General features: G+C 42.9%; 1 protein-coding gene across 2 annotated transcripts; it reads left to right on the top strand.

The window, feature by feature from the left end:
* Positions 1-97: 97 nt before the first annotated feature.
* FAM114A2 (family with sequence similarity 114 member A2) lies at positions 98-20,104 on the top strand. 2 transcript variants are annotated; one of them, XM_053377081.1, is made up of 15 exons: positions 98-241; positions 1,131-1,258; positions 2,572-2,780; positions 5,337-5,436; positions 5,840-5,935; positions 8,882-8,994; positions 10,794-10,928; positions 11,117-11,275; positions 11,748-11,871; positions 12,830-12,909; positions 14,127-14,255; positions 14,467-14,606; positions 15,829-15,901; positions 16,659-16,712; positions 17,380-20,104. In XM_053377081.1, exons 3-15 carry the CDS (start codon positions 2,586-2,588, stop codon positions 17,479-17,481), a joined length of 1,500 nt encoding a protein of 499 aa, XP_053233056.1. In that variant the 5' UTR covers positions 98-241; positions 1,131-1,258; positions 2,572-2,585; the 3' UTR covers positions 17,482-20,104. The 2 variants fall into 2 exon arrangements, with proteins under 2 accessions (XP_053233056.1, XP_053233055.1); XM_053377080.1 differs by lacking the exon at positions 1,131-1,258 and having other exon boundaries at positions 100-241.
* Positions 20,105-22,964: the final 2,860 nt, after the last annotated feature.

The following is a 22,964-nucleotide window of genomic DNA, read 5'->3' as shown; positions in this document are numbered from 1 at the left end:
TTCCGCCCGTCGGGCGTGTTTTTTCCTGGAATGATTCGCCTCTCCCACCCCCACGCGCCGCCGTTCTTTCCCGCCGCCTCTATGGTTCGGAGGACCGTCCGTCGGTGTTTGTGCTGGGGAAGCGGCGCGTGTGCCTGACTTGCTGAGACGTGGCTGCGGTGGGGACGGAGAAGGCCTCTGGCGGGTGGAAACCGACGAAGCGGAGGACCGCGAGTTGCCCGGTGGTTTGTTTGTGTTGCCTGTAAGTTGCGCGACTCTCTTCTACGTGTCCCTGCAACGCCGCCCTGGGGAGCAGCAGGAATGCTTGGCCAAAACCTTCGCAGGAGATGATTGGGGGCGGAGGGCGCCTGTCACCGTCCCCCAAACGAAAGGGCCAGGCTTCCCCTTCAGGGATAGGAAGGTCTCTCAGTTGGGGTCCCTCCCTGTGATGGGGCTTTCCCCGTCCCGACCTCTTGAAGCAGCCGTGGGCCTGCCTGTTGAGCATCCGCGGGAGGGAGGAGCGAGAGCCCCGGTGCGAAATCCCTGACCCACTTATGGGTTTCCAGGGGCGCTGCGGGTTTGGGGGGTCCCTCCTCTCACCCCCCCCACTGACCCACCCACACCGTTCTCCATTTGAAAGCAGCTCCATAAAGCGGGTGTTTTTTCATAAGTGTGGAAAAAGCAACCTCTCGCTCTGTTTGCCAGCTGTAGCCTCAGGTTGATCTTTTACAGTATCAACAGATGCTGCATTTCCAGTACTTGCTGTCCGCCACTTTTCGGTAACAATTGTACTTTTTTTTATACTTTTGTTTTGCCTTGTTTTTAATGGTCCTAAGACATAGCTCTTAAAAAGTCCTTTTTGATTCACGTTAAGCTTAGCCTTGCAAATAAGCGCACAAAAGTTAGAGGCCTGCCTAGAAAAGGAAGTTTTTTTTAGTAGTCTGCTGGTTGTTGCCCAAGGAGGGGCAGAGATCTCTAGCCCTCCTGCAGCAGCATCTTGTTTTTCTGTGCTAGACACCAGAGGGGAGGAGCTTCCCTGGTTTCTATCCTAGGTGCAGAGTTCCTCCTCCAACAGCTCCCTCACTCACCCATATGGTATTCAATGCACTTGCCTATATGTCGTTTCTTGCCACCTGTATAGCTACCACTAGCTACCAGGCTATGAGTTTGACCAAACTGCGGGAGGCAGTGGAAGAGAGGAGTGCCTGGCGTGCTCTGGTCCATGGGGTCACGAAGAGTCAGACACGACTAAACGACTAAACAACAACAAAGCTACCAGGCTAGTGTTTAAGCAGAAGGCTATTTTAGCTGCTACCCTGAATAAAGCCAGTTTTTCTCCCTTCATTTTTATTGTTGACAACATTGTTGTATACAACTGAACACACTGATGTCATTCAGTAATGTTAAACTGTAATAGAAGGCTGACAGGTCACTTGGGGGGTAAGTGATATGACCTGAGAAGAGCAAATGTTTGGGAAATGGGCTGTCTGCCCTGTGTCATGCACATGGACAGAGAGAGGAAGAGACATATTTGTGGTTCTGCATATGTGAAGTGTGTGTGTGTGTGAGAGAGAGAGGGAGAGGCTATGGTATGGTCATCTTTTATTTTCCTCCACGATATTGGGGAGTGCTCCCCGATGTTGTTAGCACACACACACACTGATGTTGTTTCTGTCTGTCAGTATTGTGTGATCTTCACAATCAGGACCAGCAGGACATAGCTGACTCTCTATGACAAGCATTGTCATGTTTGATACAGCAGAGGCTTTCGTGAAGAAAAACGGGAGTGGAGTGACTTGTGTGTATCAGTCCCTGTCTCCTGAAGACCTTTGCCCCACCAGTCAGCCTTCTGGAACAGGCAGGGGAGAGAGGCACAGGAATCTTCAGAGCGAAAGAGGCAAAAAATTGCCTCCTGCCTTCTGTTTATGGAAGTTTTTGCTGGATCAAAGAGCCATTGGTGAATGGGAGGACACTTCAAGTCTTCAAGTGGTGGTCCCTATTAGAGCAAGTACATTTTAAAAAATGTAGATGTAGGTATGAGTAGGGAAAACATTAATACACTTCTCTCTGCTCTATAGAATGCATCTTGGAATGCACAACAATCTTAAGAAAAATGTTTTGAGTAGCTACTGTACTAACTGGGCCATGTAATTTCATTATGTAGAATTTCACAACTGGACATAACCTGGATTTTAGATCCCCTATACGCTGGGACTAGTAGTGAGCAATGGTGGGAAGTTTTCAACTGCTATACTTTTCTATCGAAAACACTTTGTTTTCAAAATGCATTGTCTCATAGAATTAGTATCATAATGAATGGGTACAATGCCAATCAAATTAGGACACTTAAAAAATGTAATTAACTCCCACATTCCCACGACTGTCCTTGTTAGGGAAACACATAGTAGGATTATTTTTTTGTAAGGAGTGTAGATTGACACCAAAAGTATATATGATCCAAACATGTTAAATTACTCCACAACCTATGTAGGCCACTGGAAAATATTCCGGTTAAGTTTATTCCTGAAAAAATGCTGTTTATCTTGTTAAACTTCTTGTATGTGTTTTAACAATAATTCGTTATAAATCTAGGGTATGCTGTGGTCATGTCCCAAAAGGATAATGAACCCTTGAATGAAGTTGCTCATGAACTGGAGGAAAATGTTCAGAAGACAGAGGAGGCAGAACCCACTGAGACTAATGGAGGGGAAGCTGAGCTTGTGGCTATGACACGGAAAAGGCCTGAAGCGAAAATCTCTGAGCCCAGTATTGTACAACAGCCACTGGGTCAGAATGTACAGGTATTGGTGCTAAGCCTGCTATCAGTAAATTCTCATTTATCCCAACAACGTTCACATTTTAATATTATACATTCCCTAGCAGGATTTGGGGGCCAAGAAGATCCATTTAAATGAAGTGTGGAACTGTGAGATGTGGATATCTGTGTTCTACATTTGTCCTGTGTGCTAAATAGTAAGGTGCATCGTTAACATTCATCTTGTTGGACCCGTTTGAGACATAGGGAAAGCAGGAGTCAGACTTGTGTAACTTATGATGGGCTAAGAAGATGTGGATGGATGTAGCAGTGGACAGCACAGTGGCTAATGCCTGTTTTTGATTTTGCTAGCTTACTCTGTTGGAACTGTGACAGTCTTTAAAGGCTGAGACAAACTTGAGTGCTTTAAGGAAGATGGAACCTGTCAAAAGGGATACAAGCAATGACCTGCATTCTTCTTTGCTTAATTTTTGCTTTAATTAATTCATTGTTTTTAAAATTATTTAATAAAATGGTATATGGTGGAATCTAACACTGCATGGGCAGGTTCCTGCTAGTGCAATGAGACTTCACCTTTCTCTCCTCCCCATACACATCCACAGTCTTCTCTGGATGGTACCCAAACCCCCTAGAGCCATGGTTGCTAACGTGGGGCAATTTATTTTTAAGGGGGACATTCCAGAATGTCTTATTAGAAGTTAATGGCCTTTTAGGCTTCCTCCACGTGAATAGGAGTTCATTTTTTGAATAATAAGAATTATATGTCATGGGGGGCGGGCATCAGGATTTTAGAGTTGCTTAGGTGGGGCATGGCCAAAAAAAGGTTGGGAACCACTGCCCTAGAGCATATTTTGAGGGCATCTGCCTTTTACCAGCTTTGCCTGGTTTGCCAGCTATGACCGTGTCTGGATTGGGATAACTTGGCCCACTGCAGACCATGCATTGGTAAGTAGCTATAATAATAATAATAATAATAATAATTTATTATTTGTACCCCGCCCATCTGGCTGGGTTTCCCCGGCCACTCTGGGCGGCTTCCATAGAAACCAAAAATACACTAAAATATCACAGATTAAAAACTTCCCTGAACAGGGCTGCCTTAAGATGTCTTCTGAATGTCAGGTAGTTATTTATCGCTTTGACATCTGATGGGAGGGCATTCCACAGGGCAGGCGCCACTACCGAGAAGGCCCTCTGCCTGGTTCCCTGTAGCTTTGCTTCTCGCAATGAGGGAACCGCCAGAAGGCCCTTGGCGTTGGACCTCAGCGTCCGGGCAGAACGATGGGGGTGGAGACGCTCCTTCAGGTATACTGGGCCGAGGCCGTTTAGGGCTTTAAAGGTCAACACCAGCACTTTGAATTGTGCTCGAAAACGTACTGGGAGCCAATGTAGGTGTTATGTGGTCTCGGCGGCCGCCCCCAGTCACCAGTCTAGCTGCCGCATTCTGGATTAGTTGTAGTTTCCGAGTCACCTTCAAAGGTAGCCCCACGTAGAGCGCATTGCAGTAGTCCAAGCGGGAGATAACCAGAGCATGCACCACTCTGGTGAGACAGTCCGCGGGCAGGTAGGGTCTCAGCCTGCGTACCAGGTGGAGTTGGTAGACAGCTGCCCTGGATACAGAATTGACCTGTGCCTCCATGGACAGCTGTGAGTCCAAAATGACTCCCAGGCTGCGCACCTGGTCCTTCAGGGGCACAGTTACCCTATTCAGGACCAGGGAGTCCTCCACACCAGCCCGCCCCCTGTCCCCCAAAAACAGTACTTCTGTCTTGTCAGGATTCAACCTCAATCCATTAGCCGCCATCCATCCTCCAGCCGCCTCCAGGCACTCACACAGGACCTTCACCGCCTTCACTGGTTCTGATTTGAAAGAGAGGTAGAGCTGGGTATCATCTGCATATTGATGGACACCCAGTCCAAACCCCCTGATGATCTCTCCCAGCGGCTTCATATAGATGTTAAAAAGCATCTATGCTATGGGGGAGAGGACAGAACCCTGAGGCACCCCACAAGTGAGGGCCCAGGGGTCTGAACACTCATCCCCCACCACCACTTTCTGGACATGGCCCAGGAGGAAGGAGCGAAACCACTGTATAACAGTGCCCCCAGCTCCCAGCCCCTCTAGACGGTCCAGAAGGATGTTATGGTCGATTGTATCAAAGGCCGCTGAGAGATCCAGCAGAACTAGGAAACAACTCTCACCTTTGTCCCTAGCTCGCCGGAGATCATCAACCAGCGCGACCAAGGCAGTTTCAGTCCCATGATGAGGCCTGAATCCCGATTGGAAGGGATCCAAATGGTCCGCATCCTCCAGGCGTGCCTGGAGTTGTTCAGCAACCACGTGCTCAATCAGTGCAGAATGCAGCAGCTAGACTGCTGATGGGGGCAGATGGCCAACAGCATGTGACACCTCTTTAAAACATATATACTGGATGCCCATATAGCAAGGTTCAAGACTCTTGTGTTGCTATTAAAATTCCTGAATGATAAATAAAAATTCCTGTATGGAAATGAATTTTGGTTAAACTGGATGTTTAATTTCAATAGTACAGTTGGCAATGTCCTTTCGTTTCTTCCTCAGAGTTCCAGTTCCATGGAAGAGTCGCAGACAGGATGGGGTTACTGGGGGAGCTGGGGAAAATCATTGCTCTCGACTGCTTCTGCTACAGTGGCTACCGTAGGTGAGGCTGCCCGAAACCTAAACTATACAATCAGAATCAAATAAATTGGGTCTGCTCGAAATTGCTTTTCTTTTTCTTTTTTTTTTTTACCTTTAGAAGTTAAAAGTGACAAGTGCAAAATGTTCTATATAGAAAACAACAGAAGAGAATTAATTAGTTGCAGATTAAACATGGTAAAAATGTAAGCAGCAGCACAGAAGTTGAAAGGTTGCAATGTGTGCTGTCTCTTAAACAAAGGAAAAAGAGGGAAATTTTAAGCTACTGGCTTGGTTGGGCAATTCATTGTGCTTTTCAAATGCAGCATACTGCCTGGAGCAATTCATCTTGCTGACTTGGCCTCTGCTTGCTTGGTGAAGTAATTCATTTTACCTTTGGACTAAAGTAACATCTCTGCTTTCTTTAGGTCACGGAATCTCAAATGTCATTGAAAAAGCAGAAACATCCCTTGGGATCCCCAGCCCTACTGAATTATCTTCTGAGGCTAAAGATGTTGGGGAAGGTTGGTTTCTATTAAAAATATGTAAACTATTTGAAGTTTGCCCCTTGTGGTACTATGATGGATGTTGTTGTTTTAATGCTATTACTTCTTGTACAAGGGAATCTGTTATATATTTCAATAGAAGCTGCTATTTTGCTGTCACTAGTTTACTTACAGGTTGTGAGGCTCTTCATAAGTATCAGCTTCCCTTGCCTCCTTTTATCCAAGACGTACACAAAGGAATGGGAGCTACAGTCCATAGCCTATGTCTTACCTAGCACTGGTACCTCCTATATGGCTGTGGGAGGTGCCTTTGCACATGAGGATTCTTTGCTGTATGGTGTAAATGACTACTGGTCCCAATCAAATTAAATGCATATTTATCAGCTTACTGCATGTGAAACTACTGGCGTAGATTGGCTGAGATCCAAATAATTGCATTACTATTTCCATGCTCCTGCCAACCTAGCAGTTCGAAAGCACATCAATGTGCAAGTAGATAAATAGGTACCGCTCTGGCGGGAAGGTAAACGGCGTTTCCGTACGCTGCTCTGGTTCGCCAGAAGCGGCTTAGTCATGCTGGCCACATGACCCGGAAGCTGTCTGCGGACAAACGCCGGCTCCCTCGGCCAGTAAAGCGAAATGAGCGTCACAACCCCAGAGTCATCCACGACTGGACTTAACGGTCAGATGTCCCTTTACCTTTACTTTTATTTTCATGCACTCAAAGGGCTTTGAACTTGTTTGAAAGAGCAGAAAGTGCAAGCTATTGAAAATCAAGGGGACTTTCAAGTTAGCTTGTGATGATGACATATGTGTCTGCTTTTGGTCGGGAAGGGAGTGTCACACCACACTGGCCTTGCCCAAATTCTTGAGTGCACCTAAAGAAGCTCTCTTGATTTCAGGTATTGTCCTTTTGCACATGAATATCTCTGCATCAAGCCCTAGATACATTGCAACACTAAGCCAAAGCATGGCTAAGCATTGGCATCTTGGTGTGCAGGTACCAACAGTAAAAACTGCAACCTGCTTCACTCTTCCTGTGATCTTCATCTTGCTGGAGCTCAGCCATGGTCTGGCTTGCTGGTATGTCCAAATCCAGACTTGTGGTTGGTCTCACTCCAGACAAGCTGTAGCCAAGGTTTGTTCTTGCCTTGCCACTTGTGGTTTGTCTGAAAGGCACAAACCACGGCTATGGATTTGGATGTAATGCTAAGCCAAACCATCTCGGTGTGTGGGTGTGGGTGTCAAAGCAGACCTTATTTCTACTGTTAGTACTTGCACACTCATGCATTCACAGTAAGCCATGGTTTGGCTTAGCATTATGTGCAACCTGAGTCCTTGCCTAGGATGGTACAGTTACTATAACACCAGATTCCTTCACTGTAGAATGTCAATTGTAAAAGTGGACATGGAGGCAGAGGGCATAATCCAATATTTGCATTAGGGGACTTTCACCTCCTCTCATCCCCACTGCAGCTTCCTATGCACACCCCAGTTCTATTCCTGAGGGTCCCCTAACCCTCTGGAACAGATCTGGAACTCATGGCAAGGACTGTGTGACTCATGAACGCAAGCTTTGGATTCAACCCAAAATAAAAATAGGACTACTTGGCCATACAGTGGTACCTCGGGTTACATACGCTTCAGGTTACAGACACCGCTAACCCAGAAATAGTGTTTCAGGTTAAAAACTTTGCTTCAGGATGAGAACAGAAATCGTGCTCTGGCAGCACGGCAGCAGCGGGAGGCCCCATTAGCTAAAGTGGTGCTTCAAGTTAAGAACAGTTTCAGGTTAAGTACGGACCTCCGGAACGAATTAAGTACTTAACCCGAGGTACCACTGTATTCAGAAAATGTCATTTGGGAAAATAACGTAAAGACACATGCTTATCCAAGTCAGTTTTCAAATTATGACCTCATGGGTCACAAAATGTTGAACTGCCTTTTAATCACAAGTGTCGAACACAAGACTACAGCTCACTTCAGAATTCCTAGATTTCTATCAAGTAGCTGTTTTATCACTGACCTGAAGTCAACTATGGATTTTGTCACACGAAGATCAGATTGGCAACAGGTTTGTGATATTAAGCACTACATCTGTGATGCTCTACATCCATGTCGTCACTACATCTATGATATTGCATGAGTTTTATGTGGCATTATCACAAATATATTAAAAAAGATGCTTGGGACCTTATTTGCTGCCTCTTTTTCGTAGAAGCATCAATTTTATGCAATTCAGAGAGAGAGAGAGAGAGAGAGAGAGAGAGAGAGAGAGAGAGAGGGAGAGAGATATCTTAGATTTGGTATACACCTTTCTTTCTTTCTTTCTTTCTTTCTTTCTTTCTTTCTTTATTTATTTAATGAATCGCTTCCTATAAAGCATCTTGCAGCAATTTCACAATACCATAGAAACAATTGCATATATTAAAAAGGGTAAAACAATTGCCCAGCAGACATTTTTACATTTCTCCCTACCTCTGTTCTAAACCAGAGTGGAGAACTTTTTTGGCTCTTTGACCAGATCCTTATCAAATTAGACAGGTAGGTGGTGGTAACTGCCTGTCAATCACTTGACCTCACAGTGATCTCAGCTGATTGGGTGCTTTGAAGTAGGGACTTCAAATCACCACGCACAGCCCTAGGAGTAAGGAGTGCAAGGGAACTTGTTCACCTGACCTAACAGCCTTTGGCTCTACTGCTCATCAGTTGATGGGTGGAAAAATCAAAGCCTGCTTTCATTTGCCAATGGACAATTGGGGGGGGGGTCAATTAAGGGGCTTGATTGTGCATTGGCAGCTGCTGCATCTCTGCTTGCCCCACATCTGGCACCACAAATGATGTCAGGTGTGGAGAGGTGTGCACAGTTTGGGGAAAATGGCCTAGTAGGTCAAATTTAAATCCCTCACAGGCTAAGTTTGGCCCACACACCACTTAAATCCTATTCCCTTCCCTTTGTTTCAGAAATCCAAAACTCTGAAGAAGGCAGTAATGGCAAAGAAGAGACTGAAAATCCCTCACCCATTAGTGGTGCATTTGGAATGTTTTCTACCATCTCTGCTGCTGTTCAGAGCACAGTGAGTGAGACTGCAAGCAATATATCAATTAACACCAGCTTATTTTATTATTATTTATTTATTTGTTTATTGGAAGCTTGCCTTTCATTTTGAATTCTGAGCAGTGGAAAACTTGATTCAAGCGGTTGGTTGATGCTGCGCAATGGCTCATTAAATCATCAAATGATTCTGTAGTGTTGTGTAATATGCATTATCATAACTTATTCGTTGCTAATTAGTTGCTTGTGACCTGTCTAGCAGCTGTATATGTTAAGAAAAAGTTTTTGATTGGTGTCTGAGTAGAAGTGGGCATTCTATCCTTGTGATGTAAAATCTGGAATGTCTTAATGGCATTCCTTGATAAAGGAGGATTTCTTGCTGCGTGCTTAAGACCTGGGCACCTATCTCAGTGAATTCCTTAGTCTAGAATTGATGTTTAATTGGGGTGGAGTGAAATATCCTGAAAGTATACAAGTACATTAGCAAAAGGTACATTGCATGGTGCTTTGTGGTGGTAAGGACCTTTGGCTAAGCAATAAAGATTTGGATTTGTAGCATTCTGTGGACTTTGCTAGCCATTAGTGATGTTGCTGAACTTTGTAACACTTTATTTCATTTAGAGAAGTGATGTATTCCTAACATGCTGGTATTCTGAAGTAGCCTATATTTCCTCCCCTAATAGCCTTTTTCCACTGCAGTCTGAGCCAGAAACTACCCCCCTGCTGGCTCTAGTGATGGCAGGAGGAATGTTGCCTTAGCAGCTTTCAAACACAAAGAAGAAAGGGGAAGAGAAACATCCATCCCTGTCATTTCTGCAGCCGGGTAGCTGTTGGGGGGGTGCTTCTCAAGGTTGGCTTGTAATCTAACCTGAGAAAAGACTGTAAGGTGTTAGGTGGTGGCGGCCTGGTTTGGACTAATGCAGCACATAGTAATTTTCTAGTTTAATATCGTCATCTTCCACCTCAATGTACTATATGGAGTTCATGCTGTATGGAGTTCAGTGTAAAAATAGCAGGGGGACCTATACCTGGTCAATGCAACCTAACATGGCTTCTTAATCATCTGAGTTTTTTTTTTTTAAAGCATTATTTGGTCACATTCACATCATACATTTAAAGCACATTCAATGCACATTTCAAGTGCATGGGTTCCCTCAAAGCATTATGGGAACTGTAGTTTACCACCCACAGAACTGCAATTCCCAGCACCTTTAACAAGTTACAGCTCCCAAGATTCTTTGGGGGAAGCCATGTGCTTCAGATGTGTGATGAATGTACTTTAATGTATGATGTGGATGTGACTTTTGATTTATTTTCGATCAATGTGGAATAAGCAGACGAAATGCGTCTCACTGGGTTTGTAAAACAAAATGAGAAATATAGTTTGTGCAAACTTATCCACTTCTTACAGCATATAATTATATGCTTTTGAAAAATTATTTGTCATGTTTATGGTTGTTCCAGCATCAAGATAAAGTGGCTGTGTTGTTCCTTCTTATTGCCACCTATTATCATTCTTCCCAAAGACTACTAAAAACCCCACCCTGCACTTTGAACACTTGACTCCCAGTGCTCTCATCATGTGATTTATATTTCTGACTTGAGTTTTGATCTCTGTTCCTTCAGATTTTTGAATTTACTGACATTCTCTGTGTTTTGTATATTTGTATTTCCAATGCTCTGTATTTTGATGTTTTGAATATGTGCTGTAAGCCTCTTTGGGTGCAGCTCATTGTGGAAACGCAGCACGTAAGTAAACTCCATCAATCAAATGTTTATTCTCTTTCTCTTGCTTCCCACCTCACCCTGCCCCACTTTTAGGGCAAGACTGTTATTAGTGGAAGTTTGGATGCATTAGAATTCATTGGTAAGAAGACCATGGATGTGATAGCTGAAGGTGACCCTGGTTTTAAGAAAACAAAAGGCCTGATGATCAGAAATTCCACACTTTCTCAGGTATTGGCTTCCTTCAAGCTTCCACACAGCAGCAAAGAGTAGCTTCTTCCTGGATTCCCTTAATGGCAAATGATCAGTCCCTAGAGCTGTTCACAGCAGAACACCAGATATTTCAGGACGAACCTTTCCTTTGTGTGTGTTTCTCTATACATGCACCAGCATTAATGCTTCAACTTTTCCATTTGTAGATCTTGCGAGAGGCAAAGGAGAGAGAAGAACAGCGGACAGCTACTGAGGTTTCCATGGCTACAGAGAAGAAAGCCCATTATGGGCTACTCTTTGATGAGTTTCAGGGTCTTTCTCATTTGGAAGCTTTAGAGATGCTTTCCAGAGAGAGTGAATCAAAGGTAATGGCCCTGAGCAATTTCCTTTTTTTACAGTTGAGGAGGAATAAAAATGAATATTTCTTTAAACTCTGGCAGATGAGCCCTTTTATGGATTCCACACAAGCATCAGTAAATGAAAGCCAGTAAATGCAGGAAAAACACCTCTCCCTGCTGTTTCTTTACCCCTTGTGTAGTGTTTTTTTATTAAAATAAGAGCTTTCTCGATCTTTGTTGCTCCAAATGACTGAGCCATTGATAGTAAAAATCAATGGCACTGCGAGGTAGAGCAAGTTTGATATTTTTACACACACACCTTCTCTCTCTGCTGTGAGGGAATATGCCAAACACAGAGCTCCCCTTCTCAAAGAGTGAATTGCTTTCCATAGTCAGCTTGTCATTAGTGCTGCCACCTTAACTTTTCACACCAAATATCAAGCGTTTCTGGCTGGTGGGTTTACGGTTCTCTTTGTGGCTTTCTATCCTTTTAAATCAGGTGAAGTCGGTGATAAGCGCCCTCTCTGGAGATGAGCTAGATACTTTGAAGGCCGAACTGGAACAGCTCAAAGAAGCGTTTTCGTTAGCTGAATTTTATGATGATGAAGAGGAAGAAAAGAAGGGTAATTACAAGAATTCCCACTTGCAAAAGTAACAGTAGACTGAATAGCAAAAGTAAAATGACTGAATGGTGAGTTCAGTCATTCCGTTATGAGTGTGGTGCAATAACACATGAAAGATGGAAAACTAAGCATATGAACCAGTCCATTAAGTCCTATCAATGGTCCATCTTGCCATTATTCTGTTTCTGACAGTGGACAGTTCTCTGGAAGCTTTGCAGGAGATGCAGATAACACAGGCTGTTAATTGACTACTTTGTGCACTTCCAGCTTCTTCAAGTGAATACCTTTGGCAAGATTATCTATGTCATCAGGCTCTTGGTTAATCACTACTGGTATTCTGACTCACTCACTCTTTGAGTCTGTGATCCAAAGCTTAAATGAAGGATATTGCAGTTGATCAGTGGGATCACGAAAACCGCAGCAGAAGTCTTGTGGACTTGCGCAAGAGAAGCACTGCTAAGCTCCACAGGATAATCTCCTTCATCATTCCTGACATAAAGGGGAAGAAGACCATTATAATGCAAATCCTTGAGCAGGAGGCTGTCCCTCTTGGTAGATTTTAAGGAGACTAAGATACCGTATTTTTTGCTCTACAAGACTGACTTTTTCCCTCCTAAAAAGTAAGCGGAAATGTGTGTGCGTCTTATGGAGTGAATGCAGGCTGCGCAGCTATCCCAGAAGCCAGAACAGCAAGAGGGATTGCTGCTTTCACTGTGCAGCGATCCCTCTTGCTGCTCTGGCTTCTGAGATTCAGAATTATTTTTTTTCTTGGTTTCCTCCTAGGTGTGTCTTGTGGTCTGGTGCGTCTTATAGAGCGAAAAATACGGTATTTGTAAAGCAAAGCTATTTATACGAAAGGACAGAAATGAGTACAAATGCAAAATTCAAATGCAATTTAGTAAGTTTTAATGTCGATGATTAGATGTAGCATTCAGCACCTGTCATCTCTTGCTTTCAGAGGAGGAAGACTTCACAAAGGAAGTAGCAGATCTCTTTTCACAATTACGAGTCTCTACAACGCCAGCCAAACTAACCCAAGTGAGTGAGTGTTTTTTTGTCATCTTTTGGCTGTTAGGCACGCCTCACAAACGCTGTTATATTGCATCTTTGATGAGGAAGTGCGTAGCAGCCACATACATAACAAAAGGCATCAGGCTTATTTACACATTTTTGTCTACTTGAAGAAGCCATGGTCTGAAAAATATAAATATTTAGGTTATAAAACTGTAAAAATAAAGAAAAACTAGGTTTGCAAAACAATAATTACCATGTGGTTAGGGTAGATCAATGTGTCAGTGTCCACTTACCCCAGTGTAAATCTGACATGGAGGGATGCGGGTGGGGCTGTGGGTTAAACCACAGAGCCTAGGACTTGCCGATCAGAAGGTCGGTGGTTTGAATCCTCGCAACGGGGTGAGCTCCCGTTGCTTGGTCCCTGCTCCTGCCAACCTAGCAGTTCAACAGCACGTCAAAGTGCAAGTAGATAAATAGGTACCGCTCCGGTGGGAAGGTAAACGGCGTTTCCGTGTGCTGCTCTGGTTCACCAGAAGCAGCTTAGCCATGCTGGCCACATGACCCAGTAGCTGTCCGCCGGCTCCCTCGGCCAATAAAGCAAAAAACCTCAGAGTCAGCCACGACTGGACCTAACCTTTACCTAAATATGACATAACGGCAAAAGTCGGAAATTGAAAGATAACTATAGCATGTACACAGAAATAGATTTCAGATTTGAAATCAGCATTGAAAGAACATATAAGAACAGTTGAAAAATCTCATGCAAAAGAAAATGGAAAAAAAAAATTGTTCCCCAGTATACTGTGTATCCCAAAGGAATACATTTTTTTTTTCATTCCTCCAACTATACATAGATATACATGTCATTTTCAATGCTATACATGTCATGTTCAATGCTATATAAGTCACTTACATTTATACTCATATTGTACTGCTTTGGCTATGTGTTTAATAAAATATTGAATTCTTGCATTGTGAAAAACAAAGATTATGGTGAAAAGTGAAAAACATGAATTGCAAAAAAACTAGAGCTTACAGAACAAAACCAACTTCAGATATGAAATCAGCACGTCGAAATTAGGTTAGAACAACTGCAGGTGTTAATGCAACAAAAATTATGTTCCCCATTGCGTAGTTTCATTCCAGAGGCAGTTGTACTTCCTGCATGTGCAGCATGATCGGGATGGTCCTGCCTCTCCTTTTGGTGATGTGCTGGTGTGTTTCTGCTTCCTCTCGGACAGGCAAGGAACTCTGCTCATGAATTGACAAAGAGCCTCAGCACGCTAACTGCAAAACAAGAAACGCCGAACGAAGGAGACGAGCAAGTGGGCTCCGGGGATGCTGAGCAAGAGGATAAAAAATCAGTAGAGGTAATCATTTTAACCGAAGGAATATTGCACTGCTGTCTAGCTGTCAATGCGCTTATATAATCTAAGCTCATAGCTGACAGCATGCTGCTTCATGCTTGCAGTTACAATCTCTGCATGAAGCCTGCGGGATGGAATTGGGTGGGAAAGTAACATAATAATTTATTTATTTTTTTAAAGACGAGAGACTGACATCTTTTTCTAACTTCTGCAGGAAGTTCACGCATGTGCGATCAGGAGCCTGGCTGAACTGACAGCTTATTCTATCGAAGCGTTCCACAAAACTGCAGCTCTGGTTCTTCACGGGCAGGAGCAAGAGGTGTTAGCCCTAGATCGGGCCAAAGCCCTTTCACAGTAAGGTTGATCACTCTTGGCCACTCTGCTGTGTATAAGATGATAAGTACAGTGGTACCTCGGGTTAAGTACTTAATTCGTTCCGGAGGTCTGTTCTTAACCTGAAACTGTTCTTAACCTGTAGCACCACTTTAGCTAATGGGGGCTCCTGCTGCCGCTGTGCCGCCGGAGCCCGATTTCTGTTCTCATCCTGAAGCAAAGTTCTTAACCTGAAGCACTATTTATGGGTTAGCGGAGTGTGTAACCTGAAGCGTGTGTAACCAGAGGTACCACTGTAGAATCCTTCTTGCTGGCTTTGATACTACTGTTCCATTTCTCTTGATTTTGATATTAGAGAACTATTAGGCCAAACTATCCTCAAGAGTTGTATCCAAAGTAGCTCTACACCACTCATTCTGTTGATGCAAATTTTTTTGCTTGTGTAATGGAACTTCTACCCTCTCCTCCTCCCATGCACCCCTTTAATCTGTTCCAGAGCAGATTTGGGGAGCAGAGGAAAGTTCCCTTGTGCATGCATAAATTTTTATGCCAACAGAATAAGTGCATTGGATACTGCCCCCGGTTATGTGTTGTTTTCCTCTGCGTTTTAAAAAATCAAATGCAGCCATGGATGCTGCAGTCTGGAGCAAAGAACTAGGGGTGGGGAAAACAGGGAGGAGGCAGATTGCTTAATACTTCCATCTATTTCATTTGTGAATTGCTTCTCACAAAGCATCTAGAAGCGATTAACAACAAAAACACACACAAAAATAATTTCAAATCCAATCAGTAGCAACCTGTGCAATGGTGTAGATGGAGTGGTGTTCCTGCTGCAAAGGTGGCAAAGTTCTGACTTGTCTTCCTGCTTGCTTGTGGAGCCAGGAGATCACACCACTCCTTTGGGGCCATGTGCTTGTTTTCACTCCACAGGGGACTTTATACTTATCTCACCACCCAAAGTGGTGGATCGATGAGACAGAATAGTGATGTCCAGATCAGCCCCCCCCAAGAGGGGAGGTAAGGGTGTGATGCTGACAGATTATTCAAAATATCCCTGTTCCCTCCACCATCTGTCTTCTGAATACAGGCTTGAATTAAGCTTGAAGGAGGCGGATTCTTTCAAAAGAATCTTATTTCATCAAATCACTTTTGTTTTTGAAGAGCAGTTATTGAAAAGCATTGCATTCAAGGAGGACATTTTCTTTCAATTTGTGTTTACTGTGTGCTGTTTGTTCTTTCTTAGAATGACCATTGTGTTGTGCAAAGAACTATCGGCTGTATCTAAAGGCTTTGTGACGTGCTTAACAGCTGCTGGGGTAAGAAGTCAAGTTTAAAGAGTTGTTGGACAATGGTATGATCTTACTGCAGTCATCTGAAAAGCTGGATATCCCTTTGTTTTGCTTTTTTAAAAGAGGAGGCACCCTACGGTCTCTTGTGGCTGCAGCAGTCAGTTCTAGACTTCACTTTACTCTCTCTTTATTAAAAGGTTTTTTTAAAAAAAAGAAAAGAAGGGGGGAAATCCATAGGGTGATAATCTGGTTAGTTATACTCATAGAGTAGACCAACTAAAATTATTGGATTCAAGTTCATTAATTTCATAATATGACTTAGTGAAATAACAGTATTTTGCAAACTGTTGTTTAGCAATATCTGTGGAAAAAGTCTATTTTGCACTATGCTTATTTTAGAGATATCTTCTTGGTTTCTGTGCCCTCCCTCCTTTGGCGGCTGACATTGACTGCATATTATGAACTTCCTATTCATAATTTCTGGTAGCCCCCTCAATACTCTTGCTTCATACTGCCCTTTTTCTCTCTTAAGTCGCGTGATGCCCCAGTATTACAGCTGTTGTTTTAATTTTTGCAAGCTCATCTGAGAAACTGACTTTACTTTGTATGTAACATGTTCTTGATGTGAAATACATCAGAGCTGCATTTTCAAATAATGTGAGATGGATTATCAGCTAATCTAATCAGTGTATCTTAAAATCATTTTTGGACTGGAGATCAGATAATATTCAAGAGATTTTGTGCTGTGTTTGGTAATGCAACCTAAAATATCCAATCTTTCCAGGTGGAAGAGAAGGCAGATGTCCTTAACCCTTTAATCACTGGAGTGTTTTTGGAGGTCAGTTGCAATGTACTTGCAAATTTTAGCTAGTTGAAACAATGTATATTTTTACTGGTTATGACTTTGTCTGAAGTGGGCTGGCTGATGACTGGAGTGAAGAAAGAATAAGTTGAGAAATCTTGTGTGTGTGTGTGTGTGTGAATATTGTCATAAAGTTACAGCATCTGGTTCGTATTATGTAACTAGTTTCTGAAATCTCATTACCGAAAGAGCTAAGTGTGGTGTAATCTTTCTGTTGTGCTGATTGGGTGGCAAGCAGAGGATAAGATGTTGAGAAATATTTCTGACTGCTCATTTAGACTGCGGGAGGTTATGCTGTAAAACTTTAATCTGGATTTTTGGAACAAAAATAATCTTTAACACTCCCCAAACTCTTATGGATTGCAGATGTAGAAAGTATATGAACTATCTGCTCAAATGACAGTGGGTGGAGGGTGGGTATAGCTCTTCAATGAACATGGTATGTGGGCTACTACATGGCTATATCTCAGCCCTTTCTCCTAGATGCCTTTTGTTGCATAATGTCCCATTATTCCATTGAAGTGGTTGATTTGGGGTGTGGTGGTTGTGAGATGCTGAACAAATGCTAACCTCTAGAATTAGCAGGCACTCTTTATGGAAAGGGCCCCCCAGCATGATTGCCCTTTTATGTTCTTCTTTGCAGGCTTCAAACAGTGCCTCTTACATCCAAGATGCCTTCCAGCTACTCCTGCCAGTTCTACAGATTTCTCACATCAAGGCTCGTACGGAGTTAACACAGCAATAAATCAAATCTCTGCACCTAGAGCAGTGCCCCAGCCGGCATAAACGGCACCTCCCCGGTTCAGCAAAATAATAGGAGCTTGTAACAAAAGACAAACATTTTGACTGTGTTTCACTGACCAGTAATAACTTGCTGAATGGCCATCATTTATCTGCCTAGGCTAGCAAGGAGGATAAAGTGCAGACAACGTTGCAAGTTCAAAGTGTGGGACGGCTTTGTCACTGTGCCGGTTAATGTTTTTCCCCCAGAGGTTCCTGGAGAAAGAATCATTAAGGTTGCAATACTGGGCACAGTTACACGGGAGTAAGTTCCATAGGACACAGTGTGACTTCCTTCCAAGTGAACAAACATGGGGTTACACTACAAGTATGTGTGTTTTAAAGAGGTTTCATTAAAGGCCTGGATCAGCCCCTTATCTTCCTAGCCTTGCTTCTTTTATTAATGAAACCTTAGAGACAAATTGGGAATTCTAAAAAAATCGCTCTTCAAGTGGCACTGTTTCTTTGAGCGTACTTGTTTGGATAGAACAGAAACTTAGACCAGATTTGGCCAATATACTTGGAATGTCTACCTTTTCAGTGATCGATGAAAAGTAGCTCAAAGAGAACTAGCTAATAAAAAACTAATATAGGCTAAATGTACATAGTTGGCGGCTGTATTTTGTTCCTCTTGGCCCTATCTTAAGTGGCTGAATGCTCTTGCGCTATTGTATTCAGGAGTGTGGGATCCATGCCTAGATGCCTAGGCAAAGGTTTGTTGCTGATTCATATGGACAAGCCCCAAGACTTTCAGGACAGAATTATTTTTATAGAATTATTACTTTGCATTGTTTATATCTTGCATGGCTATGGGAAGGTTTTCCTCCCCCCCCCTTTGTGCTTGCAGTTTGGGAGGAACACCCTGAATATTTTTGTATTAAACAACCAATCAACTTGCTGTGATTTGCCCCACTTAGAGAATAAAATGAGTGCTTGACTAGTAAGGGAAAAGGCTTGGGTTGCATCCAATTAAGTCTTATTGAAATTAATGAACTTAAGTTAACATATCTATTAACTTCAATGGGTCTACTCTGAGTAGGACTAGCATTGGATACAGCCGTTTGAAATGGTATCATGGAGTTGTAGAGTTGGAAGGGTCATCTAGTCCAACCCCCAACTTTTCTCTTATTTTAAGAGTGAATTTTTCACCATCTTTATCAGGATTGGTCTATTGCCAGGGTAGTGAACATGGTGCCCTCTTGATGTTGTTGGGCAACATCCCCAATAGAGATGATAGGAGTTGCAGTCCAACCACATCTGGAGGGCACCATGTTGCTTATCCCTGGTTTGTTGTAATATTTTTAGTATCTTTTTCAGCCTTCAAACTGCTCTGATTTCTAAATCCTCTGACTACTGGCATACCCTGTTACTCAGAAAAGCAGCGTTGCAGCAGCACACTCAAAATGGTGGCTACATCAGGGGAAACGTCTTTCAGCTTTCAATAAATGTTCTATTGTTTGGGACAGATTCTTTTTCTACCAAAGAATCTATATTTTAAATATGTATGTTTGTGAAATCTGCACTATATTATATAAAGAGAATAAATGTTGTTCTGTGATTCAATAAAGAGAAGGTTTTCCATTAAAACCAGGCTATCTATCCATTGTCTGTAGGATGCAGGCATGCTTATTCCAGGATGGGTCAACAAAAGGTGAATCACACTTGTTGGTACTGCTCTAAAGCTTGTTCCCTTACATGTGCTTTATCCTGCAAAGGAGTAGCAGGTAACAGTCTTATGTATCATAGTCTGGCAGTCCTGCACATGGCGTTTCGAAATATAAAGAGAGATGAGAGGATATATGCTCGATAAACTGACTCTGGAACCTGTGAACAGAGAATTTTGCAGAAATTGACAGCTTCTGCGTAAACCATGACTCACAGCAACTGTGTTTTTCATTGTAAACACAAACAAAGGGGGATGTATTGTTAAACTGCAGGAAAGGGAGAACAATTCCCAAGAGGCATTAATAATTTTAATGGAAAAATCTTCAAGCAGCATCCAAGATCTGTAGTGTGATGAGCCTTGCTGGTTGTTCAAGAAATTATAAGGCTTCTCCCAAGGCACTAGGAGGAGGAGGAGGGAAGGAACTAGTTGTCACCCCCTCTTCTCTCCTCCATCCCCTGCACAATAGATGTAATTCTGCAGTCACTTAACAACATGATTTCCCAACACATTTTGAGTGTTTTCCTCTTGCTTTTTTAATAGTGAGAACATGCAACAGCAGGTCTCTAAAGCTCTTACTTAATGATACAGCAAATATGTTTCTAACTGGGGGATCTTCTCAGCCTCTTTGGGATTTCCCAGTCCCAGACTGGGCTACTTCGCTCTTCCAAGTTCAGACTATTTATTAACTAGCTATTCTGTAGCAGTAATACTAATTTATTTCTTTGGTGCACTCTACTGTTTGTTTCCTGCTGTTGTGAAGCATCCAATTATTGCTGCCATCTGCTTCCCACATAGTTTTGCATTCCCACCTACTCCTTTTTCATGGTTATCCTTCCGCAGAGAAAAAGTAGAACTGTAAATCGGGGCCAAGAATAGGAGATAGCCGTGGCAGTTGTGAATAAAAATCAACAAGATCAAATCATTTTTCTTCTCTTCCTGTGTGGAATTGTATTATGCTCTGGCTTAGCAGGCACCATCCCTCCTGCTGCTGTACTCATAAAGAAAAAAAGAGAGAGTATTTATTCAAATGGAATAGTGGTGTGTTCTCTCCAGCAGTTTTCCTTGTTAAATCTTGTTCAAATAAAATATAGAGCACTAGAAAATGTTTTGCACCCCCAGGGAAGAGTGGTCAGTATCCTGCTGCCTCCAGGAATTAAAAACAAATCCTTGCTTGGACACAGTAGGAGGGAAATTGCACTGCCAAATGTATTCAGATTAAATGAGCGTGGAGTCAAGTTATATAAGTAGCAGGAAGGAAATATGATAGACTAGCTTCATTCTCAGTTTTGGAAGGGCATGAGCAGGGCTAAGGAAGGATGGTGTTGCAAAGGTCTCCTGCTAACTCAGGAGGTGGTCCTAAGGGTATCTTTCCCCTAAAGAAAAATGGTTATAGATTTCCATCCTTCAGCATATTCAGTAAAATATTCAGCTAGTTGCAAAGAAAGTTAAGTTGCACATGTTGCATTGTGTGATCCTGTGCATTTGGAGACAAGTCCCACTGGGGGGTGCCCAATGAAGTGTGCCCTTGAGTAAGTTTGTATAAGATTGAAGCTTGGACCTGAATTATGCTAGCTGGTGTTATTGGGTGGTTGGGGCTCTTTTTTGTATAAAGATACTCACAGAAAAGAATTGTAATGGTCTGCCACCATAGGCTAATCCTAGACTGAATATTCTACCTGTCAAGTCCCACTTCCAAGGAGTCCTATCTTCATCCCAGCTCTAGAAACGTTAAAACAGTAAGGAGCTTTGACTATACTTCCTAATGCCCAGAGGACACAGGACGTAAGAAAGCTTTGTGAAATTCTAGCTTAACAACCAACCTTCTTTAAACATAGCTATTTATATTTTACTTGCTTCAGCAGAGTATTGGGTTTCAGAGTAGAAGAGATTCTAAGAGCGACTTTGATGATTATAGGAAGAAAATAAATACTGACATGAGACTTCATCTATTTATGGGGATTTGAGAGCAGTAAAAGCTGACCCCTTGATGGAGAGGGACAGTTATTTTGTCCAATTGTGAGAGGTGCTGCATCTCTGATGTCAGTCTCTGTAGCCAATCAGAATTTACTTTAAAGGCTGTTCCCACAATCTTAATGCCTTTACTGGAGGAAAAGTTCAACTCCGTTCATGCTTAAAGGTGAGCTTACCTGATTTGCGCCAATCCAAATCAATATGTGAACCAAAAAACATCCAGCTTCCAAATTCAAACTTCTCTGCGTTTTGCAATGCCAGTGATGTGTACAAACATACGTATACTAAGATAAATTCACACATTAGTGAAAATAACACACACAAACATTTTTATATAAAAAATACATTGAAAAGATAAGCGGAAGTAAATTGCATCTTAAGACCATAGGTTAAAAAAACACACAATTCCCCTAAGAGGAAAAGATGCATTATTTGGGGACTTGTTAGTTTAGAGATAAGGTGAGTAAGAGGGTGACATTACATGGGTTGGAGAAAGTGGATAGAGAAATATTTTTGCTCCCTCCTAACACCGGAACTTGTGGACATTGAAGCTGAATGTCAGAAGATTCAGCACCTATAAAACAAAAGGACTTATTTATACATTGCATAGTCGAACTATGGAACTCACTCTCTGCAAGAAGGACCACCAACTGGATGGCTTTAGAAGAGGATTAACCCAGTTCATGGAGGACAAGGCTATGCATGGCTACTAGCCGCAAGGGCTGTGTTCTACCTCTACTGCCAGATGCAGTGTGCCTCTGAATACTGGTGGCTGGGAATCGCAGGTGAGCCGAGTTCCATTGTGCCTCATGTCCTGCTTCCCACAGGCATGTGGTCTGCCCCCTGTGAGAACAGGATGCTGGACTGGATGGGCCATTGGCCTGATTCAGCATGGTCTTGTGTTCATTAAATTAAGGGTAAATGCTTTGAAAATAATATAGATATTCTCAGTTTCCAGTATTGACCAATTGTCTCTGTTTCTAGCCATTCCGTCCATAGCTACAATCTAATAGAGAGTTAAGCATGCTTAAACCTATTGTAATCCATCATCTTAAGCAGGGCCTGGGTCTAGGAAGTGGCCCTAAGGCTCTACATTTAAGTAGTTGAACCTGCTTGTAAAGGTAAAGGTAAGGGGACCCCTGACCATTAGGTCCAGTCGTGACCAACTCTGGGGTTGCGGTGCTCATCTTGCTTTACAGACCGAGGGAGCCGGTGTACAGAATGATAGAATCATAGAATCATAGAGTTGGAAGAGACCACAAGGGCCATCGAGTCCAACCCCCTGCCAAGCAGGAAACACCATCAGAGCACTTCTGATATATGGTTGTCAAGCCTCTGCTTAAAGACCTCCAAAGAAGGAGACTCCACCACACTCCTTGGCAGCAAATTCCACTGTCGAACAGCTCTTACTGTCAGGAAGTTCTTCCTAATGTTTAGGTGGAATCTTCTTTCTTGTAGTTTGGATCCATTGCTCCAAGTCCACTTCTCTGGAGCAGCAGAAAACAACCTTTCTCCCTCCTCTATGTGACATCCTTTTATATATTTGAACATGGCTATCATATCACCCCTTAACCTCCTCTTCTCCAGGCTAAACATGCCCAGCTCCCTTAGCCGTTCCTCATAAGGCATCGTTTCCAGGCCTTTGACCATTTTGGTTGCCCTCCTCTGGACACGTTCCAGTTTGTCAGTGTCCTTCTTGAACTGTGGTGCCCAGAACTGGACACAGTACTCCAGGTGAGGTCTGACCAGAGCAGAATACAGTGGCACTATTACTTCCCTTGATCTAGATGCTATACTCCTATTGATGCAGC

The sequence above is a fragment of the Podarcis raffonei genome, chromosome 2 (assembly GCF_027172205.1).
Source record: "Podarcis raffonei isolate rPodRaf1 chromosome 2, rPodRaf1.pri, whole genome shotgun sequence".
Taxonomy (NCBI): Eukaryota; Metazoa; Chordata; class Lepidosauria; order Squamata; family Lacertidae; genus Podarcis; species Podarcis raffonei.
Note: the sequence above shows the minus strand (reverse complement) of the source record. Positions and strands in the feature narration are given on the sequence as shown.